The sequence below is a fragment of the Malaclemys terrapin genome, chromosome 1 (assembly GCF_027887155.1).
Source record: "Malaclemys terrapin pileata isolate rMalTer1 chromosome 1, rMalTer1.hap1, whole genome shotgun sequence".
NCBI classification, from domain to species: domain Eukaryota; kingdom Metazoa; phylum Chordata; order Testudines; family Emydidae; genus Malaclemys; species Malaclemys terrapin.
In genome coordinates this window covers 241,612,912-241,631,994 of record NC_071505.1, presented here as the reverse complement: position 1 = coordinate 241,631,994, position 19,083 = coordinate 241,612,912, and the positions used below count along the sequence as shown (strand labels likewise).

Here is a 19,083-nt window from a genome sequence, read left to right as displayed (position 1 = left end):
TTCAGGGACATGACTCATGCTATGAAATACTACAACTTATAGCTGTTAAAATTAGTCCCAGTGTTTGGAGAGATGCTTGCTGAAAATTCAGAATGATTGCTTGTACTTTGGGGGATAGCTAGGAAGCCTGTTAAGGAAAAAATAACAAGAACAACCACCCCACAGCACCTTCTATCTTATAACAATCAAGTTTTTTGACACTATCCCCTTGCCACCAATACAAAAGGAGATTTCCAACCATCCCTGTTTATGATTGCTCATTCCTGAGTGTTGTTTTGAAGGCAGTACGGAAGGACTAGAACAAATGGGCAAATGCTGTGAAAACTGAATTTACCCTACAAAATGTAGCAGAATATCCTCATATTGAGGAAAGGTTAGAAGGGGTTCAGTGCATACCTAGTAGCAGAGAAACAAAGAAATAATGAAAACTATAACCACAGTGATTGTAGACCTGCAACCAATAAAAATGATGCTTGGCTTTTTACTTCTGCTCTTTAGGAAATATAATTGAAGAATAAATCCTATTAGTTTTTCCTATTTTATTCCTTTATGTTACCAGTAGACTTTTCTTTTTCTTTTGCAGCCAGTAAATAAACAACAGTAATGAGTAGAATACAAAATATTTGATAACAGCTCCTCTGGGCACGCTTAGGTTGATGTACTTGGCTCCGTTTACCATGTGCATGTGATATAATTATATTTCATTAGTCAACAGACAGGAGAAACCATTCTGCATATTTTTTGTTCAGTCTGTATAATCAGGTAGCAATGATCAGCTCTATTGGTGCTCACCTGACAGAAAACACGAGGCTGCATATGAACTGAAGAACACTGAAATGCATCTGCGTGACATGAAACAGTGCTACATGCTTCAGTGCTCATCCCTCATCACAGTGCTCTGTTAGGATACAATGGAGAGTGTGGAGGCTGCACAACTTGGGATCAAGAAGCATGGCTCGCCTCTGATTAGTACTTGTTTATGTCTTTATATTGTGGGCCTAATTCAGAGGTCATGTGTAAAGTGGTGGTACAACTTAGTCTAAATTAGATGGTCTTAGACCTACTTACCCCTTTTATCCAGCATTGAGTTGTGCTGGAATGTTCCGGAAAGCACTGATGCCAAAAGCTAGCAGGATTCATAAAGGGATTACACATACACATGGACAGCAAGAATGTCTGGAGTTACAGTAGTAAGGGTTTTTAAAAAAAACACAGTGTTTGGAAGGGATATAAATTCTCATGTTTGAGAGCATGTGCAAGCCGGTTCTGGTACTACTGATAACTATCCCTGCACCTCCAGCCAGTGATTCAACCTGTCCTAAGGTATTCTTGTTCTTGAAATCATGTGTTCTGGAACCTTTTTTTTTTTTTTAAGGACTTGAGCACTGATTTTATCAATATGTAAGGGAATCTTCCCTTGCAGAGCAGAACTCCACCAGGGCCCTAAGCATCTGAAAAGGTAGGAGAAGGATTTGCCTCAATATGTATCATCACATTAATATCACACAGGCTCCACAGAGTGACTGCAGAGTAACGATACGATTCTCTCATCAGAATCTCAGAACAATGAATGATGTTTTGTATCCTCTAAGCTTTAGTACTCGTTGTGGCAGAATGGGTTTACTAAGGGCTAGTTTTCATGGTTTTGAATTTCCTATTCTGTTTAAAGTAGATCTGTCATCTCATTTTACATGTTTGCGTGTGCGAATTTCAGCTACGCTTTTAGGGCATTATGCATACAAACATATGTATGTTAAGGTTCAGTTGGGTTTTCATATATTTTATTAGAAGAAGGGGTTCGGTAGTTTAATGACATAGGTACCCAATATATTCACTGGCCTAGAAGAGAATTATTATAATAGATCCTATTGCTCCTATACCCTATCTAATCAACCTACTGTTCTTCCATCCAGTATTTATACACTCACGATATTCTTGCACTTAAAATGTTCCATTTGATGTCTTTGGTTATTGTACTGAAGAATGTGATTGGACTACTTTTTATGGTTAGACACAGTTCATCTGAATGATGATTGACTCAGTTGTTCCAATGTATGGGAGTTGGCCTTCCTAAAGCTTTTAATTTAAGGGAGCAGGCTTTCTCTAGCAGATAGGCACTCCATTTGCTTTGCAATGATTCAGATAACTGTAATAAATATTCTGTAAGCTAAAAAAAGGACTATGTAAAGAAAGGTGACCTGACCTTTCACTGTTCATTTTTCAATTTCAGCAGAAGGTTTGAGATTGAGATAACTGTATTCAAAGAACTACTGCTATGAGAACTACTCTTTCAAATAATAATAAAAAAAAAATCAAAACCACAAGTGATTTGCAAAATGCCTGAGTGTGATTAAGATGAACTGGCTACTTACATATTGAGGGGGAGCTGGACCTTTGTCGGTGTTCCCTGATCTCCAATTATTGCACTTGTTCTGGGTCCAGCCACTGTAGCTGTTCCAATTGAGGAGGAGTCCTGAAAACATACAAATAAGATACACAAGAAGTGAAATACATCATTTCCTAAAATAGAGGATAAAATACATCCTTTGTGAATTTCCAAGCAAAGCCTATTTCTCAGATTTGCCACCTTACTGATATTGTATGACAACATGCGCTTTTAGCCTCAGAAATTCCAAGAATACATTTCAGGCACAAGGGACAGTAGCTTGTTAATAACATTTCCACAGGCATGTCAGAATAGTTCAGCTGTAACTTGCATATGAACCTTAAAACATTTAGAAAGCAAGTCCACTTGGCTAGTTTATAAAACCAGTTCAATATTTATGTCCCCTGAAATGGTGTCTACTTTGATAAGAACATTTTTTTTTAACTAGCTCATTTTCTTTTCCGTAATACTTTGGTTAATTATTCGTATATTTTTTGAAAAATAGATAATTTTCACTCACTGATGTGATCATATTTGAATATTGCTTTTTATGGTCAGGAACCTTTATCTCCTTAAAGAACGGAGACAGATGGTAGTGCAAATGAAAACAGGGACATCAGTGTGGCTGGGTATATATAGAACTGGACTAGGATTCAAGAGACTTTGGTTCCATTCCTTGCTCTGTCACTAGCCTGCTGGGTGACCCTAGGCAAGCCAGCTCTGTGCCTCAGTTTTGCCATCTGTAAAATGGGGATAATGATACTGGCCTCCTGCAACAGAGTGCTCTGAACCAGCACTATGGTCACTGTAAGTCAAATTAGTTTTCCCAGAGATGGGCCTGACTGAGGGAAGCTAGGGCTAATTACTAGATAAGAATGAACTGGGGGAGCCAAGGAGCTAGTTAACCCATTAACTGGAAGAGTTGAAAGGTGCCCAGGAAGGAAGTGCAAGAAAAGGGAATGAGAGAGAGTGGGAGAGGCTAACAGGGCAAGGATAAAGGGAGTTCTTTCTCCGGCAAAATGTTTGCATGCCACTGTAAACAGAGTTGCTGCACAGGACTGTGAAGGGATGGTAGATGAGATAATACAACAAGCCAGAGGTGTTAGAGATAATTGTACGAGAAGACAGGAGCACAAGGCTATGCTTGTGACACCTCCTTTGTTAAGTGCTTTGAGATCTACTGATGAAAAGTGCTCTATGAGAGGTAGGTATTATTTTAACTGGAAAGTTCACAGCCCTAAAGTTGTATGGAAGTAGATCAACTTTTGACGCTACAGCATGTTCAAGATACCTCACGATGAATGGGGTCTTACAAAAGCGGGGTCTCTCAAACTACTGCACACTGTACCCTGTAATGGACCTGGAATCTGTATAAATCTAGTAACTACATTTTTAACTTCAATAAAGGCCTAACCCTGAGAGTTGCTGAGCACCCACAATGCTAATTGAAGCAAAAGCTGTGATCCCTCAGCACTTTTCAGGATCAAAAAAGCATCACCAAACTAAAATTCAGGCAACTCTAAGGTCCAAAGAACCAAATATTGAAGCATTAACATCTGTGAAATACACCATACGGACTGATTCTGAGTTCATATTGAAGTCATTTGAAACCATGGGTGCATATCTGTGGGAAGAATTTGGCTGTGTACTTTTAGAGGCTGCCAAGATATATGGAGGTTACTTACTGGTTCTTCGAGATGTGTGGTCCCTCTTTGTACTCCACACATGGGTACACATGTGCAGCAGGCGTCATGTGTCTGTTGGCCTGTACCTGCGCCAGAGATCAACTTGTGCCCCCGACCCAGGGTATGAGAGTCAGTGCAGGTTGAAGCCTCTCCCACAATCCCACAGGATCCAAAGCAGAGGGGAGGAGGGCAGGGAGTGGAATACAGATAAGACCACACATTTCAAAGTTATAGTACGTAACCTCCATTTCTTCTTCGAGTGATGTGTATTCCACATGTGGGTGATTGGCAAGCAGTGCTCAGATTGGAGGTGGGTGTGAGGAAGCTGGTAGCAAAGATATCTACGATACTGCAGAGCCCACTGCTACATCCATAGCCGAGACATGAACTAAACCTGGGGTAGGCAACCTATGGTACGCGTGCCGAAGGCGGCACACAAGGTGATTTTCAGTGGCACTCACACTATTCCACCCACATGTGGAATACAGGCCACCAGTTCGGGGGGCTCTGCATTTTAATTTAATTTTAAATGAAGCTTCTTCAACATTTTAAAAACCTTATTTACTTTACATACAATAGTTTAGTTATATATTATAGACTTATAGAAAGAGACCTTCTAAAAACATTAAAATGTATTACCGGCACGCGAAACCTTAAATTAGAGTGAATAAATGAAGACTCGGCACATCACTTCTGAAACATTGCCGACCCCTGAACTAAACCATAGTGTGTCAGGAACGTGTGGATAGAACTCCAGGTGTCTGCCTTGCACATGTCTTGCAGCAGAACATCATATAGGGATGCCGTGGAGATAGCTTATACTCGCATGGAGTGAGCTATGACTCCACTATCCCCAGGGGAGAGATTTTTGCTACTTATAGTACTCAAGGATGCATCCCAAGAGCCACTCAGAAATCCTCTGGGAGGACATGGCTTGACCGCGAGATCTCTCTCTCTCACTCTATCACTGTTGCGATATAAAGTCTTGGTGATTTTCTAATAGGTTTGGTTCTTTGCAGGTAGAACACCAGGGCATGCCGAAGGAGTGAAGTCTCTTGTCTTCAGTGGAAGTGTGGGGTTTTGGGAAAAATACAGATAAGTGTATACTTTGATTGATGTGAAATTTAGGCTAGGTCCACACTACCTGCCTGATTCGGTGGGTAGAGATCGATCTTCTGGGATCGATTTATCGCGTCTCATCTGGACGCAATAAATCGATCCCAGAAGAGTTCCCCCGTCGACTGCGGAACTCCTGCTCGCCGAGAGGAGGAAGCGCTGTCGACGGGGGAGCTTGCCTGCACTCCGTGGACCCACAGTAAGTAAGCTTAGTTCGATCTAGGAAACGTCGACTTCAGCTATGTTATTCTCGTAGCTGAAGTTGCGTTTCCTAGATCGATCCCCCGCCCCAGTGTGGACCAAGCCTTAGAAACAATCTTGGGAAGGAACTTGAGGTGTAGTTGAAGATAAATCTTTTCTTTGTGAAAAACTGTTTACAGAGGGTCCGCCATAATGATTCCAAGCTCGCTGACTTTCCTGGCCGAAGTGATAGACACTAAGAATGCTACCTTTATGGACAGGTAGGTCATGGGGCATGTTGCCATAGGTTCAAAAGATGGACCTGTGAGCATTGACAGGATGAGAGTAAGGTCCCATTGAGATGTAGGTTTGATCACCGGTGGGAAAATCCTCGTTAGGTCTTTCATAAACCATTCAGTAGCTGGATGAGTAAAGTGGGCCATGAGGTAAAATGAGCCCGGATTGGGGTGCTTGATTTCCACCGCTCCTGGATTAAGAGGTTCGGGAATGGGCAGATCCTGACTGGGGGGTGGGAAGCAGAGATGAAAGTGGGCCGTTATGGGCCGTTACAGCGTAGCAGTAAAAGTAGCTGCTGGTATGGGCTGGTACACAGCTGATGTTAAAGCGTTGCTGCGACAGGGCTTACCCATCCTGGCTAATAGCCATTAATGGACTTAACCTCCATGAATTTATCCCGTTCTCTTTTAAATGCTGTTACAGTCCTAGCCTTCACAACCTCCTCAGGTAAGGAGTTCCACAAGTTGACTGTGTGCTGTGTGAAGAAGAACTTCCTTTTATTTGTTTTAAACCTGCTGCCTATTAATTTCATTTGGTGACCTCTAGTTCTTGTATCATGGGAATAAGTAAATAACTTTTCCTTATCCACTTTCTCCACATCACTCATAATTTTATATACCTCTATCATATCCCCCCTTAGTGTCCTCTTTTCCAAGCTGAAAAGTCCTAGCCTCTTTAATCTCTCCTCATATGGGACCCTCTCCAAACCCCTAATCATTTTAGTTGCCCTTCTCTGAACCTTTTCTAGTGCGAGTATACCTTTTTTGAGATGAGGAGACCACATCTGTACGCAGTATTCAAGATGTGGGCATACCATCGGTTTATATAAGGGCAATAATATATTCTCCATCTTATTCTCTATCCCAGGGGTCGGCAACGTTCGGCACGCGGCTCGCCGGGGTAAGCACCCTGGCGGGCCGGGCCAGTTTTATTTACCTGCTGACGCGGCAGGTTCGGCCGATCGCGGCCTCCACTTGCCGCGGTTCGCCGTCCCGGGTCAATGGGGGCGGCGAGAAGCGGCGCGGGCGAGCGATGTGTTGGCCGCGGCTTCTCGCCGCCCCCATTGGCCCGGGAAGGCCAACTGCGGCCAGTGGGGGCTGCGATCGGCTGAACCTGCCGCGTCAGCAGGTAAATAAAACTGGCCCGGCCCGCCAGGGTGCTTACCCTGGCAAGCCGCGTGCCGAACGTTGCCGACCCCTGCTCTATCCCCTTTTTAATGATTCCTAATATCCTGTTTGCTTTTTTAACCGCCTATGCACACTGCGTGGACATCTTCAGAGAACTATCCACAATGATTCCAAGATCTTTTTCCTGATTTGTTGTAGCTAAATTAGCCCCCATCATATTGTATGTACAGTTGGGGTTATTTTTTCCAATATGCATTACTTTACATTTATCCACATTAAATTTCATTTGCCATTTTGTTGCCCAATCACTTAGTTTTGTGAGATCTTTTTGAAGTTATTCACAGTCTGCTTTGGTCTTAAGTATCTTGAGCAGTTCAGTATCATCTGCAAATTTTGCCACCTCACTTTTTACCCCTTTCTCCAGATCATTTATAAATAAGTTGAATAGGATTGGTCCTAGGACTGACCCTTGGGGAACACCACTAGTTACCCCCCTCCATTCTGAGAATTTACCATTAATTCCTACCCTTTGTTCCCTGTCTTTTAACCAGTTCTCAATCCACGAAAGGACCTTCCCTTTTATCCCATGACAACTTAATTTACGTAAGAGCCTTTGGTGAGGGACCTTGTCAAAGGCTTTCTGGAAATCTAAGTACACTATGTCCACTGGATCCCCCTTGTCCACATGTTTGTTGACCCCTTCAAAGAACTGTAATAGATTAGTAAGACACGATTTCCCTTTAGAGAAACCATGTTGACTTTTGCCCCACAAGCTCTTGCATACTACCCTGTGAGTTTACCTCAAACTAACCTAGAGGAACTGCCTCTCCCGACAGAGAGTTCAGTCTCCATGCCTTTCTGCCAGGTCTGACAACAAGGGAGAAAAACTAGAGCCAATTGTGGTTTTTCAGTGCACCAAAAACTAATGCATTTTCTTCTGTGTTTGTTCTTCAATGGCCTTAGTTTAGGACAAAGGCTTGTGTACACCTTGCCGGTGGTTTAATGTTAGAGCAAGTGCAAGTCTGTCTTGTGATGACAGGAGACTGTCTTGGTTGTTCTGGTAGTGTAGAGTTTTGTGAGTCTGTTTCAGTATCTACCTGTTACTTGTCTGCCTATGCTCCTTCTGTGTACTGCTGATCAAGCCTCAGCAAAGACTATATATTATCCCCTGCATCCATGTTTTTGTCTGGCACACGCAGTGGATGACTGTATTTGCAGTTTCAGTAAAATATATGTCCATCGACTGCTGCATGATATGAATGAAGATTTATCTTTACTTGTCCAACCCATGTAGCTTCCTTCCAAGTGCATGATTTGTTCTGAGGAGATAATTTGATCCTCTCAGGATCTCCCAATTGTAGTTCTGATCCATTTTTATCTTCTCAGTTGTAGCAGGCTTTGGCTTTTGCATGTCTGTCTTCTTTTTTGTCCATAACTCCTTCTATTCCTGGTTGTTGGGGCTATAGGCACCAAAGTATGCCTTGATGAGTCTTGCCATCAAGCGTTGTACCACGCTGCTGTGAATGCCTTCTGGGAGGGGTTTCTCCATTTAAGAATGGCCTGCCATATATTTTCTTTGCTTTTGCAGCTCTCTTTTAAAAAGTCTTAGCAATTTTAACGGCCAATTCAGCTTTGCTCTTTGACTGGCTGTGGTATGATAATGATGTCATGTGACTAAAGTCCCATTTTGGATAAATTGCACAAACTCACTGCAAGTGAACTTGGGTCCATTGTCTGAAGCTATACAGTTTAGGATACCATGAAATGCTTCATTGCGTTGCCTATGATGGCTGCTGAGGTAGTGTCTGCCAGTTCATCCAATTTCCAGAAGGCTGAATAGTAGTCTACAGTAATGAGCTAGTTTTTATGGTTTGCTATGAAACGGCCCATTCCCACTTGGCTCCAAGGACTGTTGGGAATGCTATTTATTTTCATTGTCTCTTTTTCCTGATTGGCCTGTATTTCCCCACATGTATCACAACTCCACAGCAGGTCTCTGATATTCTCTGAGATCATGTTTGGCCAGTACATGGCATCTTCGGCTTTCCAGAGACATGCTGCTATTCCAGAATGTTTCCAATGACCCCATACATAATCACACTATAATGCCCCCCTATTGGGAAGCTATTTATTGAAATAGTGGTAGTAGTGTTCTGATCTGGAGGCTGCTCCTAGAAACTGGACTGAGATCACTAACCCATACCAAAACTGATAGGCCACTAAACAGCCTGAAGATGACTAGCACTCTATACTGTCTTTAAACTAGCAATCTAAAAGTAAGGGACTTCCTTTCCTATAACCAATCCCCTGAGCCAAATAATGCCCCATGTTTGTTGTATTTAACAAAAAGCTGTGAAATAGCAAAGAGTTATTTTCTTTTAAATGACAGCTGATTCTTCTGAAGTAATGTACAGCTGGCCAGCAGATTAGAAAGGAGAATGCACAACTGGATGCTGAAGAACATCTTCTGATGCTGCACACCTGTGGGTGGCTCATTGTGCTCTGTTAGTAGCACCCTCTGTGCTATTGTAGGTCTAAACTCTGAAAAATAGTAGAAAGACTGTAATGAGAAAGATCCACACAAACAGAGAGAGACTGAGCAAAGGAATTCTCAGGGTATGTCTACACTACGAAATTAGGTCGAATTTATAGAAGCCGGTTTTATAGAAATCGGTTGTATACAGCCGATGGTGTGTGTCCCCACATAAAATGCTCTAAGTGCATTAAGTCAGCGGACCATGTCCACAGTACCAAGGCTAGCGTCGACTTCCGGAGCGTTGCACTATGGGTAGCTATCCCACAGTTCCCGCAGTCTCCGCCACCTATTGGAATTCTGGGTTGAGATCCCAATGCCTGAATGATGCAAAACAGTGTTGCGGGGGTTCTGGGTACATGTCATCAGGCCCCTCCCCCTCCATCAGAGCAACAGCAGACAATCGATTCGCGCCTTTTTATCTGGGTTACCTGTGCAGACAACATACCACGCCAAGCATGGAGCCCGCTCAGCTCAGTTCACCGTCACCATATGTCATCTGGGTGCCGGCAGACGTGGCACTGCATTGCTACACAGCAGCAGCTAATTGCCTTTTGGCAGTAGACGGTGCAGTATGACTGGTAGCCTTCATCGGCGATCTGGGTACTGGCAGACGTGGGGCTGGCAGATGTGGGGCTGCATTGCTACACAGCAGCAGCCCATTGCCTTTTGGTAGAAGATGGTATATTACGACTGGTATCCGTCGTCGTCGTACTGCCTTCCCAATGACGATGATGGCTATCAGTCGTAGTATGCTATTTTCTGCCAAGCACCTAGAAGATGCCGAGGGCTATCAGTCATGCTGCACCGTCGTCTGCCAGCTTAAGATGTAAAAAATAGATTTGTTCTGTATTCATTTGCTTTCCCCCCTCCGTGAAATCAACGGCCTGCTAAACCCAGGGTTTTGAGTTCAATCTTTGGGGGGGGCCATTCTGTGTGACAGTTGTTTGTGTTTCTCCCTGATGCACAGCCACCTTTGTTGATTTTAATTCCCTGTACCTGTATGCCATGTTGTCACTTGCCCCTCCCTTCCTCCCTCTGTCCGTCAGATACTAGTTTCGCGCCTTTTTTCAGACCAGATGCCATAGCACTGGGATCATGGAGCCCGCTCAGATCACCGCGGCAATTATGAGCACTATGAACACCACGCGCATTGTCCTGGAGTATATGCGGAGCCAGGACATGCCAAAGCAAAACCAGGACCAGCTGAGGAGGCGATTGCAGCGCGGCGACAAGAGTGATGAGGAAATTGACATGGACATAGACCTCTCACAAAGTACAGGCCCCAGCAATGTGCAAATCATGGTGTTACTGGGGCAGGTTCATGCCGTGGAACGCCGATTCTGGGCCCGGGAAACAAGCACAGACTGGTGTGACCACATCGTGTTGCGGGTGTGGGACGATTCCCAGTGGCTGCGAAACTTTCGCATGCGTAAGGGCACTTTCATGGAACTTTGTGACTTGCTTTCCCCTGCCCTGAAGCGCCAGAATACCAGGACGAGAGCAGCCCTCACAGTTGAGAAGTGAGTGGCGATAGCCCTGTGGAAGCTTGCAACGCCAGACAGCTACCAGTCAGTCGGGAATCAATTTGGAGTGGGCAAATCTACTGTGGGGGCTGCTGTGATCCAAGTTGCCAGGGCAATGAAAGACCTGGTGATATCAAGGGTAGTGACTCTGGGAAACGTTCAGGCCATAGTGGATGGCTTTGCTGCAATGGGATTCCCAAACTGTGGTGGGGCGATAGACGGAACCCATATCCCTATCTTGGCACCGGAGCACCAAGCCACTGAGTACATAACCGCAAGGGGTACTTTTCAATGCTGCTGCAAGCCCTGGTGGATCACAAGGGATGTTTCACCAACATCAACGTGGGCTGGCCGGGAAAGGTACATGATGCTCATGTCTTCAGGCACTCTGATCTGTTTCAAAAGCTGGAGGAAGGGACTTTCTTCCCGGACCAGAAAATAACCGTTGGGGATGTTGAAATGCCTATCGTGATCCTTGGGGACCCAGCCTACCCCTTAATGCCATGGTTCATGAAGCCGTACACAGGCAGCCTGGACAGTAGTCAGGACCTGTTCAACTACAGGCTGAGCAAGTGCCGAATGGTGGTGGAATGTGCATTTGGATGTTTAAAAGTGCGCTGGCGCAGCTTACTGACTCGCTTAGACCTCAGCAAAAAGAATATCCCCATTGTTATTGCTGCTTGCTGTGCGCTCCACAATATCTGTGAGAGTAAGGGGGAGACATTTATGGTGGGGTGGGAGGTTGAGGCAAATCGCCTGGCCGCTGATTACACGCAGCCAGACACCAGGGCGGTTAGAAGAGCACAGCAGGGTGCGGTGTGCATCAGAGAAGCTTTGAAAACGAGTTTTGTGACTGGCCAGGCTACGGTGTGAAACTTCTGTTTGTTTCTCCTTGATGAACCCTCCGCCCCCCGCCCCGGTTCACTCTACTTCCCTGTAAACCAACCACCCCACCCTCCCCTCCCCACTTCGAGCACTGCTTGCAGAGGCAATAAAGTCATTGTTACTTCACGTTCATGCATTCTTTATTAATTCATCACACAACTAGGGGGATAATTGCCAAGGTAGCCCGGGATGGGTGGGGGAGGAGGGAAGGAAAAGGACACACTGCAGTTTAAAACTTTAACTTATTGAAGGCCAGCCTTCTGATGCTCGGGCAATCATCTGGGGTGGAGTGACTGGGTGGCCGGAGTCCTCCCCACCGTGTTCTTGGGCGTCTGGGTGAGGAGGCTATGGAACTTGGGGAGGAGGGCTGTTGGTTACACAGGGGCTGTAGCGGCGGTCTCTGCTCCTGCTGCCTTTCCTGCAGCTCAACCATACGCTGGAGCATATCAGTTTGATGCTCCAGCAGCTGGAGCATTGACTCTTGCCTTCTATCTGCAAGCTAACGCCACCTATCATCTTCAGCCTGCCACTTGCTCTGTTCATCCCGTGATTCAGCCCGCCACCTCTCCTCGTTCATACTGTGCTTTTCTGTAGTCTGACATTGACTGCCTCCATGCATTCTGCTGTGCTCTTTCAGCGTGGGAGGACATCTGGAGCTCTGTGAACATATCATCCCAAGTCCGCCATTTTCTCCTTCTAATCTTCACTAGCCTCTGTGAAGGAGAAACATTTGCAGCTGGTGGAGGAGAAGGGAGAGGTGGTTAAAAAGACACATTTTAAGAGAACAATGGGTACACTCTTTCACATTAAATTTTGCTGTTCACATTACACAGCACATGTGCTTTCGTTACAAGGTCGCATTTTTTCTCTTATATGGAGGGCCTTCCGGTTTGGTGTGAGAGATCACTCACGCAGTGCCAGGCAACAGATTTCGGCTTGCAGGCAGCCATGGTAAGCCGCAGTCTTTTGGCTTTTTTAACCTTCTTAACATGTGGGAATGGTTTCAAACACTAGCGCCCTCATTTCCCATACCAAGCACCCGTTGGGTTGGCCATTTAAAATGGGTTTGCAATGTAAAAGGAGGGGCTGCGGTATCTGGGTTAACATGCAGCACAAACCCAACTAACCCCCCTTCCCCCCCAAAACCCAATTCTCTGGGATGATCACTTCACCCCTCCCCCCCACCGTGTGGCTAACAGCGGGGAACATTTCCGTTCAGCAGAGCAGGAAGGGGCACCTCTGAATGTCCCCTTAATAAAATCACCCCATTTCAACCAGGTGACCGTGAATGATATCACTCTCCTGAGGATAACAAAGAGAGATAAGGAATGGATGTTGTCTGCATGCCAGCAAACACCGGGACCATACGTTGCCATGCTTTGTTATGCAATGATTCCAGACTTTACTGGCCTGGCGTGGTAAAGTATCCTACCATGGTGGACGGGATAAGGCAGCCCTCCCCAGAAACCTTTTGCAAAGGCTTTGGGAGTACATGAAGGAGAGCTTTCTGGAGATGTCCCTGGAGGATTTCCGCTCCATCCCCATACACGTTAACAGACTTTTCCAGTAGCTGTACTGGCCGTGATTGCCAGGGCAAATTAATCATTAAACACGCTTGCTTTTAAACCATGTGTAATATTTACAAAGGTACACTCACCAGAGGTCCCCTGTGTGCCCTCAGGGTCTGGGAGCATGCCTTGGGTAAGTTCGGGGGTTACTGGTTCCAAGTCCAGGGTGATAAACATATCCTGGCTGTTGGGGAAACCGGTTTCTCCGCTTCCTTGCTGCTGTGAGCTATCTACATTATCTTCATCCTCATCTTCCTCGTACCCCGAACCCTCTTCCCTGTGTGTTTCTCCATTGAAGGAGTCAAAGCACACGGTTGGGGTAGTGGTGGCTGCACCCCCTAGCATGGCATGCAGCTCCGCGTACACATGTTGTGCTTGGTTAATCTGGGGAACTGGAGTAGAGGGACTGCTGACATTGCTGAGTTTGGCTCTTGGGTTTCCATGTGGGCAGATCCAATGACCTTCCGTTTGCCTCTCTGGCTTTGTGGTAGGCTTGCCTTAGCTCCTTAATTTTCATGCGGCACTGCTGTGCGTCCCTGCTATGGCCTCTGTCCTTCATGGCCTTTGAGACCTTTTCTAATATTTTGCCATTTCGTTTACTGCTACGGAGTTCAGCTAGCACTGATTCATCTCCCCATATGGTGAGCAGATCCCGTACCTCCCGTTCTGTCCATGCTGGAGCTCTTTTGCGATCCTGGGACTCCATCATGGTTACCTGTGCTGATGAGCTCTGTGTGGTCACCTGTGCTCACCAGGCTGGGTAAACAGGAAATGAAATTCAAACGTTTGCGGGGCTTTTCCTGTCTACCTGAGTTGAGAGTGCTGTCCAGAGTGGTCACAATGAAGCACCGTGGGATAGCTCCCAGAGGCCAATAACGTCAAATTCCGTTCACACTACCCCAATTCCGACCCGCTAAGGCCGATTTTATCGCTAATCCCCTCATCGGAGGTGGAGTAAAGAAACCGGTTTAAAGGGCCCTTTAAGTCGAAAAAAGGGACTTAGCCGTGTGAACGTGTCCAGGCTTAATTTGATTTAACGCTGCTAAATTCGACCTAAACTCACAGTGTAGACCAGGCCTCAGTCACAGCACATGGTTCAAGGCCTTCTCACCCATGTAGACAGGTTGTGCTTGGTTAATCTGGGGAACTGGAGTAGAGGGACTGCTGACATTGCTAAGTTTGGCTCTTGGGTTTCCATGTGGGCAGATCCAATGGCCCCAACTTGCCCATCTTTCTTCTGCACCACAGTGCAATGTACAGACAGGGCTGGACTGGGACATAGGTACTATAGCCCATGCCTAGGAGCTCTGACTCCTGGAGTTGTGGGATGATGTCACCATTTCAGTTTTCATTAGAAAACAAAACACATTTCTAGCTCTTGTGGTTGCACAGAAAACCTTGAAAACATAAAGCAAGTGTAACCAGTGCAGAGATACCTACCTGACTCTGCAGACAGCCTGAAACAACAATTCGGAGGTGTGTGAACTTTCCCTTTCATATTCATGGGCTATTAAATCTGAAAGCCACTGGTCTGGTCAATCCCCTGATGACACCACTGCAGAAGCTGAATGTATGTAGCCCTCGCAGCTGCTACCCCTTTACAGCTATGTTCTGCTAGTGTCAGCAGGGGCACCCACACCAAGTTCCATTTCCTCAGCCTGCAAGAAGTGCAAAAAAGGAGAAGTGGGGCCATGGACAAGGAAGGGGGTTCCATGTGCAAGTGTGGCTGGGGTCTCGGATTGCCTTAATCCAACTCTGATGACAGAGGAATCCTTTGTAGCAAGGGAATGAACAGTCCCATAGACTAATGGGTTTCAGAGTAAACTAATACTGAAGGGCTGACAAGCCTCCAGAGACCAGGAAATTAAAAGTAAAGACCATCAAACAGGGCAGAAACTTCATCCCAAACCTATTTTCCTGGTGCTTTCCCTTCCACTCCCTTTCAACAGCGTGACAGCTGGCAGGCAAGTTTTCCTTCCTGAATTCTCTTTTCTCTGTCTTTTTTATGTTTAAGTCAGATCTTCACTATTACTTTAATGCCATTTTTGATGGTTACATTTTAAAAGACTTTATGCCTTCAGGGAATAAGAGAGGCTCTTGGTGGGACATGAGACTTATGAAGACAGTGATAAAACTAGGGACAGAGTACAGAAGTTTTGCAAGTTGCAGCCTTTGCAAAAAAATATGTTATCGTCAATAAAATCACCAACCAGAAATCTTGATTCTGACTTCAAAGCAAATCCAGCACAGTCTCACCACAGGGCATTTGCCACATTCATTAATTCAAAGGAAAATGTCTTTTAATGTTTTGAATGCATATTTACATCTTATTTCCAAGGGTTTGTTTTATTACTGTATAATAAGGGAGAAACACTCAGATATTCAACACACACATTAATACACCATCCTCCTGAAATATTCCAGCTAGAAAACAGGCTAATGGTCCTTGAGATTCATGCTACTCATTTCTCTAATTCACTGACTCCATAAAACAATGACTCTGGCAATCACTGTAGGCCTTAATGTTCCTAGAAATAATGCACTTAATAATAATGCACTTGATGCACGGCAGTGCTACTGACTATTGACGAAAAGTGTTCTAGCAAGATCAAGTGGCCTCATGAAATGTTAATTACCAAAGTGGGAGCTAAAAGGGTGTTACCAGTTCCAGAAAAAGACTTTCTTTTATAATGGTATAGGTGTAAAAACAAACATACACAAATAATTACAGCTGCAGCTGGGCAAATGCCACCTACTGCCTGTCTTCTACAAATACTGTAGCTCAGGGGTGGGCAAACCTTTTGGCCCAAGGGCCACATCTGGGTATGGAAATTGTATGGTGGGCCATGAATGCTCACGAAATTGAGGGTTTGGGTGTGGGAGGTTGAGAGGGCTCCAGCTGGAGGCATGGGCTGTGGAGTGGGGCCAGAAATGAGGAGTTCAGGGTGTGGGAGGGGGCTCTGGGCTGGGACAGGGGGTTGTGGTATGGGGGGGTGAGGGCTCTGGCTGGGGGTGGGGATAAGGGGTTGAGGGTGCAGGAGGATACTCCGGGCTGGGACCGAGGCGTTCAGAGGGTGGGAGGGGGATCTGGGCTGGGGTAGGGGGTTGGGGCACAGGAGAGGGTCAGGGGTGCAGGCTCCTGGCAGCGCTTACCTCAAGCAGCTCCTGGAAGCAGCAGCATGTCCCCTGTAGCTGGGTGGTCAGCCGCTCCTGCCTGCAAAGGCTTAAAACAGCCCTGGGAGAGGACTGTGGTAGGGGAAAAGCTGGGCTGATTGGGAGGAAGCAGGCTCAGCTGAGGCCACACCCCAATCAGGGCCCAGCTGGCCCTATAAAGGCTTGCACCAGGAGCTCAAGTAGACAGTCTTTCTCTGAGTGTAGAGAGAGAAGGGCCTGGCTGCCCGGGCTAGAGACAGGGTACCTGAGTAGAGCAGGGCTGGGGAAAGGCAGAGGAGCTGGGAAGGCTCCAGCCTGGAAAGTCCCAGGCTGTGGCCTAGCATTAGGCCAACAGGTACTGGGGGTTGCAGAGGGCAGCCCAGGGATAGGCCAAAGCAGCAGGTCCAAACCCAACCTTGCTTGTGATGAGTGGCGTATACTGCAGTCTGCCCCAGGGACTGGGGCTAGATGGTGACTGGCAGTGGCCTTACACTGAGGCGAGGTAGGGTTAGTGGGTGGGGGTTCCCCTGGGTGGGGAGACCCAGAGTGTGGGGGTACTGCCAGGGGGGCAGCAACCCAGAGAAAGGGACACCGGGGTCCTGGGAGGGACATGGGGGCCAGTGGTAAGGCGGATCACCGGCCTGCAGAGGGCTCTCCGGAGCTGGGCTGAGCTAATTTCCAGAAGAGACCAGCAGGAGGCGCCGCATGGGGCGAGTCCGCACCCTTATATCCCCCCTCCGGCTCCTACACAGTGGCGTGATCAGGTGGCTCTGTGCACTGCCCTGTCTGGAGGCGTCGCCCCTGCAGCTCCCATTGACCACAGTTCCTGGCCAATGGGCGCTGCGGGGGCAGTGCTTGGGGCAGGGGCAGTGTGTAGAGCCTCCTGGCTGCCCCTGTGCGTAGGAGCCAAAGGGAGGACATGCCACTGCTTCCGGGAGCCACATGGAGCCATAGCATGCCCGGAGCAGGGTAAACCCCCAACCCTGCTCCCCGGTGGGAGCTCAAGGGCCAGATTAAAATGTCTGAAGGGCCGGATGCGGCCTCCGGGCCATAGTTTGCCCACCCCTGCTGTAGCTGATCTTATTTAATTGTCATTTACTTAGTGCCTGATGTAGCCCACAAATTACAGACTTCTGAGGCACTCAAGCCCCCAAAGGCAGTGCATGGATGGCGGTACAGCTGAGCACTAGGTCAGCCTATTCTAGCACCAAGTTGGCTTTGGTTCAAAATGGGACACGCCCTTTCCCCCCCCCCACACACATCTGTTCCATAAATGTGAATAATGAAGCTGATCAGAGGTGGAGAATTCATGTAAATGAGCCCCCTTAGCCTCCACTTACCTCTACACCTTATTCTAAAGACAGCTTTGGGTTTGTAATAACCTATTTTTGTCAACTTCATCTATGAACTATGCATTAACATCAGCGGGAACTCTGTCCATAGACTAGGTGCAGTATACATTGCTGGCCAGTCTGGTATGAAATTTCCTAGGCCTCTAAAATGAATTGTTTAGAGTCTTTCCCTATAACATCTGCGGTACATTTTAATCAGTTTTCTGCACATCCCCCCATTTCTATTTCAGAGTTCTCCTTTCAGCAGTTAGCACTAGTGTTCTAGTCTCCCCTAAATGTTATTCAAGGAATATGTATCTGTCCAGTGTCTGGCACAAGGGGGCCTTAATCACTCCTGGGGCCTCTAAGTGCTACTGCAATATAAATATTTCATAAATAAACAAACAATAAGAAAAGAGTATATTGTAATCGTTTTCCCTAAAATATTGTGCATACACATATTATATGGTGGAAGGACAGGATGTTCTGGTGCATTGTAAAAAGTAGCCTCTAGCTTGTATATTTATATGCTCCTGATTCTTCAATGTCAGAAGTTGACTGGCAGGTAACATAAATCACCAAGATGAATCTGCACAAAATGATTCCAGTGGTAAAAGGTTTTGGGGTTTCTACCCTGTTTAGAACCTGGGAAAAATGATCTTTTATTTGTTTTGTTTTGCTAATTTTGCAGGAATGAGATTTCTGCACAGTTCAATAAAACTCTCTCAAATATTGCATAAAGTATATGCTTTTTTAGCTAGCTAGAGTATATAACTAAGCTTTTGGCTTCTTGAAAAACCTTTTAAACTAGATTGACGCCAAAAGTATAGGATGAAAGGAGTATAACAACTACTTAAACCGGTCATTTCTTTAGGATGACTGCTTTGTATTGGATTCTGATTAGCTTATATAACAAGCCTAGAGAATCAGTCAAATAATGTATCTTTAGATTACAAAAGCTTTGAAGAGAAATGTAATACTCCAATGAGTGTAGTGCATGCTAACAAACCTTTTAAATTCTGTTTATCTTAAAATATATTTTTATAATACAGCACACACATGGGCATGTGTGTGCAAACCCCCATAAAACTCTGTGCTTTAAAACAAGCATGAAGTCACAAGATTTGTTGATGATATACTTCAAATAGAGATGGGCTGAGAAGGCAGTTTTTGGCTCCAGTTCCAGATATTTTTAGCCTACAGTTTCATGGTATATAAAGGCCAAGGGTGATTTCAGATTAAACTATGCCAAAAGCTCTCATGCTGTCTCCAATTTTTTGCTCCAATTGATATCAC

General features: G+C 45.9%; 1 protein-coding gene across 3 annotated transcripts in view; it reads right to left on the bottom strand.

Annotated features, from left to right (window-relative positions):
* SH3RF3 (SH3 domain containing ring finger 3) overlaps positions 1–19,083 on the bottom strand; it is a 402,883-nt gene that overhangs the window by 63,369 nt on the left and 320,431 nt on the right. For all 3 annotated transcript variants that reach the window (XM_054010738.1, XM_054010746.1, XM_054010753.1), the window contains one exon: positions 2,373–2,473. In XM_054010738.1, coding sequence (XP_053866713.1) covers positions 2,373–2,473 — 101 coding nt within the window. The remainder of the gene's footprint in view (positions 1–2,372; positions 2,474–19,083) is intronic.